Below are 15066 nucleotides of genomic sequence, written 5' to 3'. Positions count from 1 at the left end.
ATAAATTATACATCTTTGAGGTATTTCTATTCCTTTTCTATTAAAATGGATATTAAATTGCACCTTTCTTTCCTTTGCACATACTTGTTTGCCTTTTCTATTTGTGGTCCTTGCAAATGGGTCCTACAGTTGGAAGCTGGAATTTTTATACACTGAAGCTAAATAATAAACTTAAATGTGCAGAAATTTGTTAGAAAGGTCATGTGTCCTGCATCACTTACCAGGCTTTTGATACCAGCCAAATGGGTGTATTTTGACTTCAGCATCTGGTGAACTGCAATTTGAAATGTGCCAAGCACTTCTTCTTTCCTCAGCACACGTCTGGATTCCAAGGCTGTTCAGAGTCACGCACACGATCTTTCCACCTGCCAAGGACATTCATGGTTATAGAAATAAGGAGGGAAAATTCCCTTTTCTAGATAGTGTTGTGAGGAAAGACAACACAGAATGATTCCACTGAGCGTTAAATGAAATTCAATTGACTTAGAAATCAAAGGAAGCAAATACCTAAAATCTGCCAAGTTATTGAAACTAGTTTTGAAAAATGCCAATGAATTCAGTGTGAGGGAAGGTGGGTTACCAGCGTTATAATCCATTATGATCCAAGGTCACAGAGGATTCCCACTGAGCAAAGATCAGGGCTCTTTGAGCAAGCAGCCCTTTCAGGTTAATGCAATTAAAAATCTGTGTGTATGTTGAAAAATGTCCCCTACTTATATGAAGGTAAGAATTCTTTCAAAATTGAGTGTAAATAATTTTGTTCCTGAAAAATAATGGAGGGTTTGAAACACAGTTTTACTGAAGATTTTATCTCATGTTAAAATCACTACTGAAAGTTCTCTTGACTATATGAGTGCCAAGACTGGATGTCTTAAATGTCACAGATATTAAATATTAATCAGATAAACTAAAAATGTGTCCATTTTACATGTTGGGTGCCTTAAAATTTGTAATTTTTTTCAAACTATTTAAGGAAACCCCATGTCATATTCAGTTAAGACTTCATATTTCATATGATCATAAGGAGGTATGAAAACTTTCAACTATTTTTTATTTGCACATTAATTCTTATCTAAACTACACTGGATTAATTTTCTAAGGTACTCATTTTTTTGACCAAGTGAAAATTTTGTCTGCTCAACAAAAAAAGGAATTAAAAATATGCATTTCTGAAGTGTTTCAAATTCCAAAATGAATTATAAAAACAGCACATCCTAATGACCTCAGGGAGAGTTGATCAGCACATGGCTCTTCCAAAAACAAAGTTACACATTTCAGTGGCCTAAATCTAAATTTGGAATAAAATATTAAAATCTATTTAATTGACTTTGACCTGGGTGCTATCCAATTTTAAACACCAGCTGAAGATTTTCTTCTTCAAATAGAAGACTAAAATTTGGGAGCAGAGAAGGTCAGACAACCAAGAAAGCCAAAAGGCTAAACTGCCCCCGAGTATCCACAGACATTATGTGCTTGCATGCACCTAATTTCAGTAATATTTAGATTTCAGAGTCCTTTAGGCTTTGAAAAATGATACAACATAAAAGGGGGTAAAAATCGCTATAAGAAGTCAAGCAACACTTTTGAAGAGAAGCTGATGAATGAGAAATAACTGGAGTTTAAGAATCAAGCAACACTTTTGAAGAGAAGCTGATGAATGAGAAATAACTGGAGCTTTATCAGTTTGAATTTTATGCTGTTGGAACTGCAGCCTCTTAAGGACTCATTCTCATGAAGTTTTCTTAATAATTTCTGAAATGTGGAATGTGCCATTAGGCTGAACTCCTAGAAATGGTTATGGTTACTTGAAAAGGTGCTAGATAGAGGTGCATGAGATCTGAAAGGGCTTTTAAAGTGCTCTTCAGAGCAAAAGAATGGTAAAATTTGGATAACGAAGAAAGACTTAAAGTTATTTTAAAAATAAAAATTGGAAAAATACCTGACAGCTGGGAGTCATTAAAAAAGCCAAATCCTGTGCAACAAGGGTCAGCATCACACCAACGTTCACACTCAAAAAACCTAGGAAAGGAAAAACATTACCCTTAGCATCATTAGACATTTGGAATTTGGTGGCACTATACACTGAGAGCCTGTAGAGATGCCTTCCACAATAAGGCTGAAGAACCAGTATGGTACTTCACACACACTTCCATACATTTTCCATATGTTGATGAAATTATGCTTGATCATAGTACATCTACCAGAATATATCCAATAATTTAGATTATTATTTTGATATCTGCCCTAAAAATATCAGCCTAAATTGATTTTGTGTATTCTTACTAAGAGATCTAACTGGCCAGCTAGTAATTTGTAGCATTATAAGTAATAATTATCATGTCTATAATTAATAATTCTATAGTAACTCAATTATAAATACCCTTTAAACCATATGCTTTTTTCTCTTCACTAAACTCCCAAATAATGCAATTCTTGGATCAATACTTCTGATCACCTTTATCTGCATAACAAGGCCTTGGAATTTTAGACATGGTTAAAATTCCAGGGAAAACAAATGAACAGTCATGTCCTACCCATCTGAAACAGCTTTTCTGCTCATGTCAGTCTTATTCCTCACTGAGATTTCTGTTACTTTCTGGAAAGGTACACGTGTGTAGAAGCTCTTCACAGAACTTTTAAGAGTGACTGGAAGGAAAAAACAAAATTGGAAAAATCAGTTTAACTTTGTTGTATACAAATACTGGTCAAGTAATCAAATAGTAGGGGTCCAGTCTATACTTCTATGCTGGGCTCTGGTCAATTAAAAGAGAGTTCTATGTTACAACAGCAAAATTTTGATTGTTAAGCCTGAAGATGAATAAAAATTCACCAAGTGAAGGCTCTGAAAGCTGAGCAAGGTACATTGCCAAGGCAAGACTTCCAGCCAGGCCTTTTGTTTGTGAGATCTGTATTGATGCTAGTTCTTCCACAAGGCCTTCAACTGGGGTACAGTTCCAGATTTGAAGACTCCAGTGTGCTCACACATTATTCAACCCATGCTGCCCTTTGGGCTCCCCAAAATGACATGATTGAATAGTGCAGTTCAGTGGACCTTCACATTTGTCACAGTAAAATTACATGTTCCTGTACAGCGATAACAGGCTTGTTTGTCCAGCTTCCTTACAAATGTCCTATGAGAAAAACACTGAACTTCCCAAGTATTCAAAGAGCAAAAGTTAAAATCCACATGTCTATAGCTCTGCATTTCCTAAAAAATAATTTTAAAAATTTTAAAATTACACTTAGTGCTTTCAATTTTTTGCATTATTTAGCTACCATAGAAATTTTAATGGTAGATTGTGACATTCCAATGACATTCCTATTTCACCCATATTATAAAAAGGGCTATAAACTGGTATACAAATTTGAGATCCACTCGGACCCTCTGATTTGGGAATAGCTGAGTTGGAGAGAGTGAAATTCATGGTTAATATATTTCCATTCTGAACTGAAAATTAAAAACCACACCCCGGACAGCCTGACCTGCCCTTGCACCATCCCATCGCAGGACTCATTCATTCATGTAGACTTTTTATCTCAGAAGCAAGAACCAAAACACTGACTTGCATTACCAGGGTGAGAGCAGACATTATACACACAAATATCAAAACTTGCCTATTTTATGGTACAGTGTCTGTGGTTGCCAGGGCAGCACAGTTGCACAGTTTCCTGGTATTTGGTCGATGCTGCTGTCACAAATCTGTGCCTCTGGATAGAGGGTACACACAAAGTATTTGTCTGTGGCATTTTGCAGATCTGCCATTCGACAAAACTCTTCCTCTTGGGCACAGCCTAGGAAGCAAAGTCATGAACAGTTACACACACGAGGCTTCCTTTCCCTCTCTGCTCCTTTTCATGTCTTCAGAGCACTTAAAGCTATCCACCAGAAACAACTAAAAGTGAGAATTTCAGTATTATCCTAATAATTGTGCAAATTAATTAATTTAATTAATTAAAAGTGCAAGAGAAAGAGGGACACATTCTGGCTCTAGTGGCACTAGAGGAGCAGGTTTACCTGGAGAGCACAGTGGAGGAGTTACAGCACATCTAAATGGGAAGATAAATTCCCCAGCAGTGACAAACATTACTCCAATGTATTGGTCTCTCTTTAATATTTTAATTTATGAAGATCTCTTTCTTTTTTAGTAAATCTGATATACAAATTGTATAATCATAAAATAACTCTGCATCAGTCATGGTCTCCAACAAATAAAAAGGACAATAATGTCTACAATGTCTTAGGAACGTTTTACAAAAAATATTTCTGGAGCATTCAAGCACCACACAAAATTACACATAACTTTCCTAGAATCAACTGTTCAAGACATTTGCTTGTAGCAATTTGTTCTGAAGTTTGCCCCAGGGTAATAGAGCATCTTCAGAAAAGAACCAAAGCTGTCAAACCCATTTCTCAATTACCATGGCAATGGCTCCTGTAACATGTATGTCAATGCTTAATTTTAAACTGACTTCCTGGTAGAGCTAGAAAATCTTCTCCATTTACTGCATTAAAATATACTTTACCATTAACCCCAACTATCTGCATTTTTATCTTCTTTTACCACTGTGCCATGTCCCTGTTTGGAGGGGTATATTTCAAGAACAGCAGAGCATTGCCCAAGCTGCACCTTTGACTTCTCTTGCCCGTGACAGGGGGACCCTGATGGTGAACTGTGGGCATGCCATGGCAGGCAAAGACTGTAAGGAAGAAACAGGTGGCCCCATTGGCAATTTCCATGAAAACTTTAGGTGTTTTCTACATAAAATCTCAAAGTCCAAAGTTTCTACTCATCATTATTATAACACCTATTAAAAGCTTTTAGTTAATTATTATTCCCTACAGAATAGCAGTCTCTAAGATGTCTTACGTGTCAGACACCAAAGCAGAGCTTCCTCAGCTGAGTACTTCTGCCTGAAGACCCAATACTGCTGGTAAGGGAGAGAACTGTTCTGGTCACTTTGTATCTGGCTGTTGTCCATTAGGTAGAAAAGATCCTTTGTGGAATCTGAGATACAAACAAACAAACAAAGAATCCCACCAAAAAAAATTAAGTATGATCTGGAATGAATTAAATTTATTTATGTATAAAATCCTGCCTTTCACAGTAAAACAGCTGCAATCATTTTGTAGGGCTAGAATACACCAAAGGCTGCTTTTAATAACAGAATTGTCCACCCACAGTGACTCTCCTGTAGGCCATGCCTCCTCACCAAGCTGCACTTCCAGCTGCACAAAACAGCACTTCCAGACTATTTCCAACATCCAAAAACTAGATGAAAATCCCAGCTCGTAGAAATTAGAGGGTTCTCTCTACTCTGTCGTGCAACACAATATCCCAACAGTGAAGCATGATGATTCAGAGGAAGTTTGCAATTCCTTAATCGATCTAGGTTTGTTAATCCAAAATGTAGCAGTTTCATTACATTCCCTTGAGCAGCTTTTACACCTCTCAGTGTTAAAAGTTTTCTTGACAAGCTTAATATCTATTTCAGTCATTTAACCTCATTTCCCCTAACTTATGCTCCCACAGACCACATTAAATAACTCCTTTCTGTCACCTGCCTGTGACCTTTAGACATGTGTGAAATTATTTATATCTCCTCAGCTCCCTCTGAAACAATCAATCACAGCTATTTTGTTCCGTTTCCAAATTTATCCCCTTTCTATAAGGGTCCATTATTAAAAGAGATGGATGCTCTTCACTGATTTCTTACAAATTTCTTCATAAACACATTATTATTTATCAAATGCCATCAGCAGGTCTCATCCCCAGTTCCAACATTGTGAGATACTGTGTTGCTTAATCTTACATGCAGTGAAACAACCAGACCATAATGAAAACAAGGGAAAGTAAAGACATGATGATGATTGCTGTTGAAATGCTGAAGCACCTACTGACAAGCTGGAAATGCACTGTAGCTTTGAATTTTCTATCAGAAACTAGAAAAGATACGTTACCCTGTGTTTCACAAATTATTATCAAGTCATAATAGCTCTATAGACATTTTCCCAGATGCATTCACGACTTCCTAAAAAAGGTAACCTATAATTCCCGTTACCTCTCAAGTCATAACTTCAACCTTCAGTTTCTCTTAAACAGCTGGTGTCAAGAATAAGACTTAGGGATGGAGGTAAAAACTGCATTCCTTGCATAACTGCAGGTTTTAATGATATCATCAGCCCCAGCAAGGTAAATGAAGAACCCTGAGGGTTGCACTCATGCCTTAGCAGGTAAAAGCAAGAGAATTTCACCAACCGTATTAAGTGAATTTTTTTCCCTCTCTTTTTAAGTCTATTTTAAAATACCCCTAATTGTATAGGAGCACTGCTAGGTAAATGGACATTTTTAGGTTTTTTATTTACTTTACCTTCCTTTCAAGTTTCATAAGCAAAATCAGCAATTCACTTCCTTTAGAATTTTGCACATATTAAATCATGTCCTCAAACATTCATCAAGACTCCTCAACAAAGATTGCAGTTCATTAAAGATGAAACAAGGTGCTCTCAGCAAACTCCACTGCTCACTTTCTCTTAGGATTATGGTGCTGAAGGCCCAAATGAACTCCAGTAACTTCCTACAAATTATTTTGGGCCTATGCATGACTGAGTATAACCAAGAGCAAACCCTGGAATAACAAAGGAGCAAAGAGAAGTTCACAGGTTCCTCACTGCCATCATGCATGGAAGAAACTCTTGTGATTGCAATTTCATTGTGGATTTCTCTAAGTATCATATTTACAGCCATACTGTCAGGAGCAGTAAAGACGCCCAGGTACCCAGGCCAAGGATTTCATTCCTGGGTTTATGTAACATTTTTTCTTAGCCAAATAATATTTCCTGTGTCTCTCCAGTTCAGTAAGTCTGAAAGAACATGTTTCACAGAACATTTTAACACTTTCATTTCCAGCCTGGCCTGGGAAGGTAAAAAAACATAAAGCCAGGCCTACATTTTGAACTTCTTTCTCAAAACCTGTATCAGACTTCCTTCTTAAGAGAAATCCTCTGGACTTTGTAATACCTATATAATTATGAACATATGGGGCAATATATAATATTTTCTGGTTAAATTCTGCACCCCTTCTCTGCTGTCTTCTGCTGCCTTCTCTGTCTGCTATTGCTCTAATACCTGATAACACAAGGTCGTTTTCTGTCTTCAAAGCAGCAGCCTCACACACAGAGGTTTTCATTCGGGTGACCATATCGGAGTCTGGAATGAAACAGGAATCAAAGAGCAGAGTAATTCCCTTTATCTTTCTTTCACAAGACAAGATAATTCCTAGTTCCCAAAATTTAACAAATATATGAAGTGCATCACTTAGGAAAACTTCTTTGGTAGTTCTAGCAAATGTTGAATCAAGAATGAATAAAACCATGTCTGTATATCTCTGGGGAAAGCCTAAACCAAAATGCATTGTTTGGATGACAAAAGTAAATGTCACATCCTCAATCACTCTGCATTCAGCATCAATGCTCTGGAGGCTGTGTGCACTTATAAAGCATTATTACAAACCATTTGTGCAGGTTCTGCCATGTACATGGTAGGATTCATAAAGAAAAAAAAAATGCAGTTATTGTGCTAATTAACATAACCCATGTAATTATGCTTAAGGTGCCAAATTACTATGGTACTTGGACACTGATGGGACAAAGGCAGGTGTCTGTATGATATCAAGGGTATTAAAAGTAATAAGCCATGTTCTCAGACACAAGAATTTACTCAAATTTCATTAAACTGACAGTAGAAGAATTACTCCAGATTATACATTCCTGCCAAAATTGACTTCTGAGTTGTGTCTTAATTTGGACAGAATCAAATGAAGTGATAATGACACTTCCATTATAGAATAGACAGCTGCCACTTCCTACAGTTCATCATAAGTTTTTGTAAGAAATTCTGTGAGATAACTTACCTCTCCACAGGTAAACTTCCTGAAAGGTAGAGAAATTTCTTTCTGCCTCTTCCACCAACTTAGAAGCTATTAAAGAAAAAATTTTGTTAGAATAGCTGTTTAAATTAAACAGATATTTTTAAATGTTCAGAAATGGCATAGAAAACACATCACTAGACTATGCATCACCTTAATTACAGTATAAAAGTCTAAGGAAGAAGGTCCCAGGTGTCATGGGGCTAGTCTGGGTCCAGGGTGAGAAACTTTACTGAATTTCCCATCATTGCTTTTACCATGCAGATCTGAGCATCTCCCCTTTTATCTTTGCTCCAGACTTCACCATTCTTTCAGAATATTGGCTTGGATCTGCCTGAATTAAATGCTGGAAGTACTATAGAGTGACATACTGAACACAGTCTTGACTTCCATTAATGTTCACGTGGCAAAATGTGAGAGGTCCATCTATCTAACAAAGCATCCAGTCAGAGAATTCTTATTCTCTTGTGATATGGATTAACTTGAAAAAAACACTGGAGTACAAGAGCAGGTTGGTGAATAAGGCAGAGTCTATACAACAATTAAAGAGAACTAATGTAAATTGAGGTAATTCATTGACATACTTCCACTGAACACTTGTCCTCCCAGGCTGAAGGAAAACCTCTCCTCCTTCTCGTCATAGCTCATGCTGTTACACATCCCACCCATGGCTGAGGTTGGTGTTGGATTCCAGCCTTTGGCATTGCAGATCAGCACATCTGGGGAGCTCAGCAAACTGCACAGAATGGTACCTAGGGGCAGGCAAAGACACAGCTGCATCATTCCACTAATGCTCTGCACCTATACAGAGCTTTTCATCCAAGACCCCCAATAATTTCTTTAAGTGCCAACTGAACCTGTGACACTGAGAGAGATACCATTCTCTACCAAAAAAAAAAACCCAAATAAGCAAATCAGAGCCATATGTTCAAATTGGAGTGCTAAGGTTAGCTACTCACACCCAAACTAAATATTTGTAGGCTGTTTTTCAGAGATTTCAAACACATACTATTATCACCTAATAAAATAATAGTATTATCTGATAATACCCAACAATGTTCTCAGCACTTTATAGCACCACAGAGACACATCCAAACCTTTGATGGTCTTACAGTCTCAGGTTCTGAACCAAAAAAAGCACTTATATATTTTTACTGCAATGGTTTCCTGAACTGGTGCCTGATTTCAGTCATCCCAGGCCTGAGTCTCCTCCAGCACTGTGATGTGAGTCGAGGGACCAGCAAGTTTACGGCCACATGTTCTGGTATCTGTTCCCATAACTTCTAATACTCAGCTCTTGCTTTGCACTTGCTGTCACAGCTCAGGCACTTCTAAGGTTTTACAACGCCCTCTCTAGTTTGTTTTTATGGACTGGGTACATGAGATATTGAATATATTACCTTTTCCTTCCTTTTTTTTAATGCTTAAGTCCAAGTAATGCATTTGGTACTGATCTGCAGTACTGAACTGCAGTAGTGATCCAAATAGGTCACACCAACTAAACAGAGAGCTCTACAACATTCACCTTCTACACTCACAAGTGAGAGAATCCACAATCTGATGGTAAATATATAGAGAAATGGACTTCACAAGATCATCTAGAATATTTTGATGTAAAAAACTATGACATGCCAAAACAAAAAAAAATTCTGGAAATATCTTCTTGACAATTTTCACAGATAATTTGTGACAGATTTTCACAGATTTTCATAAATTTAGGATTAGCTTCCACTCCAAACTGGATAAGTGCTTGTCACATAGCAGCCACTAGCACATGCCTGGATTTCACAGAATCATAGAATATCCTGGATTGGAAGGGACCCACAAAAATCTTTAAGTCCAACTCCTGGCTGTTGATAGAGCCCATCTTAAATACTTGAGGCATGTCATTTAGAACTTCACATTTCCTACAGGAAATGCATCTCCAAGGGGAAAGTCAGTACCATGTGAATTTTAAACTATAAAAAGTGCGTACTGACATAAAGTGCTTAAACTTGCTGGCAAAAATCTGGTTCTGCCCAAGTCCCACCTCTGCCAGGCTCCATCCATCCCACTCCCACTTGCTGTCCTAGCTAGACACCCAGACCTGGGAGATTTTAGCATTCCTGCATGCACTAATATAACATAATTCTGTTTAGCATCCTTTTTTCCTGCTCTTAAAAGGGAGCTGATTTCCATTTGCACTACAAGAACTCTGGAGGCACCTTCTTAACTTCTGCATCAGCTGAAAGGCACCACCTTCTGGCCACCAAGCTGTGCTGAGTACAGAGAGAGGTGTTTTCAGAATGATTTATCTCACCAGGATGAGATGTCACACACTCACAGAGAATAGGCCGAGTTGGAGGGACCCACAGGGATCACTGAGTCCAATTCCTGGCCCTGCACAGGACAGCCCCAAGAGTCACACCATGTTCCAAAGAGCATTGCCCAAACACTGCTGGAACTCTGTCAGGTTTAGCCCTTCAAAATGTCCATTTTGTTCCAAGAGCAGGTTGCTACCTCAGGTCTTTATCTCTACTGCTACAGATTATGTCTTGGGCATTACTCAAACACTGACAACACCAATAAGTGCCAGTGATGTAGAGACAGGCTGCTGACACCAGTATGATGCAAAGGTGGGGGTACTGTGTCCAGCAATGACTTCTACTCATTTAGCATTGGTTTCCCACAGCAGAACTCTTTCCTGTGCAATCAGGAAACCTGATCAGGTACCTCCATCCAGGGGGAGCTGGCTCAGGATGAATCCATCACAGCAGGAGTCCCGGCTGCACTCCTGTCTGCAGAGCAGCTGAGCATCAGTCTGGGATGTGCCGGCTGCCGGGAGCACCACAGAGCGATACACACCAGACAGCACATTCTGGAAGCCAGTCCTCTCAAAGGCCTTGAGTCCAGAGGAGGTAAATTCCTGTCCTGGGTAGACAGAATGGGAAAGAAGCTCAAGAGGAGCTCAAGGGATGCTTCTGAATTGCTTGCAGACTGGAGCTGGTTGAAAGTTTTATGATCAAAACTCAGTTTTAAAAGTCCTTTTCTAGACTTTGAGTTTCAGAAGCAATACAAGATCATCAAATGTTTTGGTGCCACTATTCTTGAGTAGCTGGTCGTAATGTATGGCCAGCAAAGAGCTCCTGAACTGATGCATGCAGTAAGGTTGGCAATATTCCACCTTCAAGCACTGTTAGTAACTCCCAGATAAAAATGAAATAAACTTATCTCATTTAAAAGGTAAAATGTGTAATGTGGCCAATTAAGGCTCCTGCTGACTAGGAGGGCATGAGCCATAGAATTTTGGATGTAGAAATCTAGAGTAGATCTGGTATCAACAAGATTACACTGATTGCAACAAGCCTTGGGGACTTGTCTTTTTTTCAAGTGAGACTTAGATCCTTATTTTTATTAATACTAATAAATAGAGACTCAGAGTCTTGGATAGAAAGTACAAAGAAAACAGTGAGAGCAGAGAGTTTTGACTCAAACCCTGCAGCATTCTGCATTTGGTTATCTTGCTTCCAGTTTGGCATGAGGCTTAAAGCTGGACGCACAATGGATGTGGTGCTATCAGCCACACTCAGGCCATAAATAAATAAATAAATAAATAAATAAAATTTGTCTCATGCATTCATTAGTTCAGCTGAAATGTTTTGGGATTCATGGAGAGCAGTTTATTTCTTGGCTGGTATATTACTACAACAATTCACAATCAAAAGTAATGCAAACTGTTAAATTATGTACAAGCTGGTCATTAATAATGCCTTCTATATTCAAATAAACTGCTTAATAAAGAGAAATCACAACACAACAGAACTGAATAGGACAATATATTGGAAAGAATTCGAGTTTTTATGGGACTAGTGGTTGGGAAAAGCCATCCAAATGGCTTAAAAAAGCTGTATTCCTTATTTCTAGGGAACAAAATGTGAAGGGAAGACTTGATGAAGTTTCTTGACTGTCACTAAACGTCAAGCTTTAAAAAGTGTTGTGTCTTCTTAAACAAAGATGCTCCCCACATTTAGTCATGCTCCTCTACAGAAGTAACTACCAGCTTGGGCACAGAGTCAGATTTAGGTGAGTGATTCACATCTGGTACCTCTCTTCAAATAGACCATCAGTGCATCTCCCTCTGGGTTCCTGACACGAAGCAAGCAGCTGAGGCCACTGATGCTAGTGGCAGCAGGGTTACCCAAGACACCTTGCACCTGGGAGAGAAAACAGGCAAGCTAAATAATCCAACCTAATTGACTTCCTCTCCTTAAATGAATTTTCTTTATTAAGAAACTCGTGGGGAGGAATGAGCACCCACAAAGGTTATCACAGCACAACTCCACGTGGACATTTTTTATTCTATCTCATAAAGACATTTTTTACTCTATCAAACTGAGATCTCATCTCCTCAATGACACATTGCTGTTTGAAAGTAGTGAATAGGAAAACAGTACAGTGATAAAGAGCAGAGAATTCAAACCCTGGCCTAGAGGAAGGGACTCAAAAAGTATGATTGTTTCAGGTGACCTGATCACCAACCTGACTACTTCCAGTTTGGACTATCGAGATTAACCCTCTTTTTAAATCAACCTGATATCCTGTCTGATGGAATAACAGTGCTGTGTGATGTTTCAACCAAACACTGAGGTATTCAGATGTCATTTCTGGAAACATCTGGGTGTAGTTTCTTTACCAACTTACATGGATTTATTACTGCCATAGGGAAGAGCACTGTCCAAGGGTCAGGTAAGAGCCTGCCTTTGTTCTGTGATCTTGTCTACTTACATTGAACACACAGCACTATGATAAACATGTATTATATGATTATATGATGTTACCAGTCCAGAGGTGGTGCAGTTGAAGTTGACTTCAGCAGCGCTGTATAATTCACAGAGCACTTCGGTACCAGCAGGAGCTACAGTTGCAAAGCCACAGGAATCTTCTCTCTCACAGCCTGAAAAACAGGAAAGAAATTTTATGTTTCCTAGCACTTCACATGCAAAATGTTTGCTACTAATTCCACTGCTTACTGCGGTTTACTTAGATTTCCATATGTCTATCAGGCTGCAAGCACATGACTTTAATTAGCTAAATGAACTTTAGTACTCAACTATTTTAGTAGAGGGTTAAGGATTTTAAATTTAATTAAATTCATGCAAAAAGTTGCTCATCACCTGATGATATAAACATTGGAGACAGGTCTAAACAGCCACCAAATATTTAAAGTCTGCTGGATGATTTTGCCTGAGACAGGACTCTCATGAACCACTTTGCCAACACATCAATCTGCCTGGTACAGTAACCCCATGGCAAGGAGGTTGTGACAGATATCGGAGTGATAGGAAGGAGGGAAGCATCAAATTGTTCAATCATGCTGGCTGTCCCTGCAGCAATCCCCGGGCCACTGTAAGGGAGAAACAGCCATCCCCTCCAGATTTAGGAGTGGCTGAAGATCCTTCTGCCCTGACACTTTCACCATTAACTTACTCCCACAGCTTTGCTCCTAGCACAAATGAAACACTTTCCAAATGTATTTAGTGTAAAATCAACCAACTTAGATCAAAACATCAGCAGAAACGCAAGCTGAGCTATTTGACTTTACATGGACTAAGAGAGGGAAAGATAAACCCTTACCCCACAATGGGCACTCCAGCAGTAATACTTTGTAATAGTGCTGCCATTTACATAACTTATAAAGAAAATACAGCTATGAGCATGGAATCAGATTGGCTGGCAAAGGGGCATGATTTCCTCCCCAGGTTCGTTCTCAGGATCTCTCAGTTCAGTGTCTTGCTTTTGAAGGTCTCCATTTGCAGGGGAAGGTGCAAGAAATCTTAACAGTATACAGCCAGGATGAGCTGGTGCAGGAAGATCATTCTAGTAACACATAAAAGGCTTCACATATTCAATTCTTAGCAGGAGAGGTGATTGCTCCAGCTAGACCATGGCAAGTGACACAAAGCCACTGATTAGTCAGAATTTTGCTATGTGCCTTACAAACAGGACATCTGTGTTATTATTGCCAGGGTGGTTTAACTTTGAACATATCTCCTCTGCCTCCCTTCACAGTGTGAGCCTTAGGAGACACAAGGTGAGACTGACTCAAAGCACCCTGAAATCAGTGTGGTGATTCCTCTTAGTTTGAGATGATTCTGAACCAACTAAAACCAGATGCAACATATTATATCGACTGTAAGACTTGGCAGAAGAATACCTCTGCACTCCTTACAATACCCTTCTGATGTAAGCATTTTATGTGCCAATCAGGTAATTTGTGAAGAGGTAAAAGCTTGGTTTTCATATGTCCTGAACACCTAATCCTTCTTTTGTCTGCACATCTGCACAGTCTGATGAATGTTTCCTGGTTTAAATCTCAGTCCTCATCCATATTGCAAACTACACCAACTGGCTTTAAAGTCAGATGACTTGTCTGAAATGGTATGTAAAGTCAGAAGACTTCTTTCTGAAAGAAACATTGATCTCTACCCTGAACCAAGGTCACCAAAAGCTGTAAATACCTTGCAGTGAATTGGTGCCAAACTGCAGAACATACAGTTCATCTATGAACTTAACTATAAACTCATCATTTAAAAAGATTATTATTTTCCATGATGGTCAGTGTTGTCTCTCCAGCTTTTCTCAGTTTTCTCACCTGAAATGCACTGAAAATATGTACTTTGCAGGTCTCCCCCAAATGACTGAGACTGAAGAATTTGAGCTTGTTCTGATCCATAAATCAGGCTGGAGGCAGGAACTCTTTCAAACTTTCTGAGCACTAAAAAAGACAAAAAAGACCCAACCAGGTAGTATTATCAGTTCCCACACTGCAAACAGACAAAGATTTTAGGTAGAAATTGAAGAATTCTGTGGGGAGAGAGGTCTGCTCATTGAAGGATGTACCATAACCTCACAGATCATGCAGGAGACGGCTGGCATGAGAGTAGAATTTCTGCTTTGAAAAAAAAAGTCACAAGATGTTTTAAAAATCAGTTAGCCAGGAGTGGGCTGGGATTTTACTTTCCAGTGAGGCTTCTCTTCCAGCAGCAGACCTGCCATCTCTCATTACTTGTTCATGAACTATTGAGTCAAAGGGGGAACCAACTTTCTACAAAACAGTCACAGAAACAAGAGCCAGCTCCAACAGCACTTGGTTAGACAAGA

General features: G+C 38.8%; 1 protein-coding gene across 1 annotated transcript in view; it reads right to left on the bottom strand.

Moving 5' to 3' along the window:
- The window catches only part of TG (thyroglobulin), a 149068-nt gene that overhangs the window by 91692 nt on the left and 42310 nt on the right, over positions 1-15066 (bottom strand). The window contains exons 23-34 of the mRNA XM_069005512.1: positions 14558-14680; positions 12744-12859; positions 12011-12119; positions 10639-10836; positions 8511-8678; positions 7912-7977; positions 7128-7208; positions 4869-5006; positions 3616-3792; positions 2535-2646; positions 1940-2019; positions 222-365 (exon numbers count right to left, since the gene is read on the bottom strand). Coding sequence (XP_068861613.1) covers positions 222-365; positions 1940-2019; positions 2535-2646; positions 3616-3792; positions 4869-5006; positions 7128-7208; positions 7912-7977; positions 8511-8678; positions 10639-10836; positions 12011-12119; positions 12744-12859; positions 14558-14680 — 1512 coding nt within the window. The remainder of the gene's footprint in view (positions 1-221; positions 366-1939; positions 2020-2534; positions 2647-3615; positions 3793-4868; positions 5007-7127; positions 7209-7911; positions 7978-8510; positions 8679-10638; positions 10837-12010; positions 12120-12743; positions 12860-14557; positions 14681-15066) is intronic.

The sequence above is a fragment of the Aphelocoma coerulescens genome, chromosome 2 (assembly GCF_041296385.1).
Source record: "Aphelocoma coerulescens isolate FSJ_1873_10779 chromosome 2, UR_Acoe_1.0, whole genome shotgun sequence".
Lineage (NCBI taxonomy): Eukaryota > Metazoa > Chordata > Aves > Passeriformes > Corvidae > Aphelocoma > Aphelocoma coerulescens.
The sequence above is the reverse complement of the archived record's forward strand: the minus strand, read 5'-3'. Positions and strand labels throughout refer to the sequence as shown.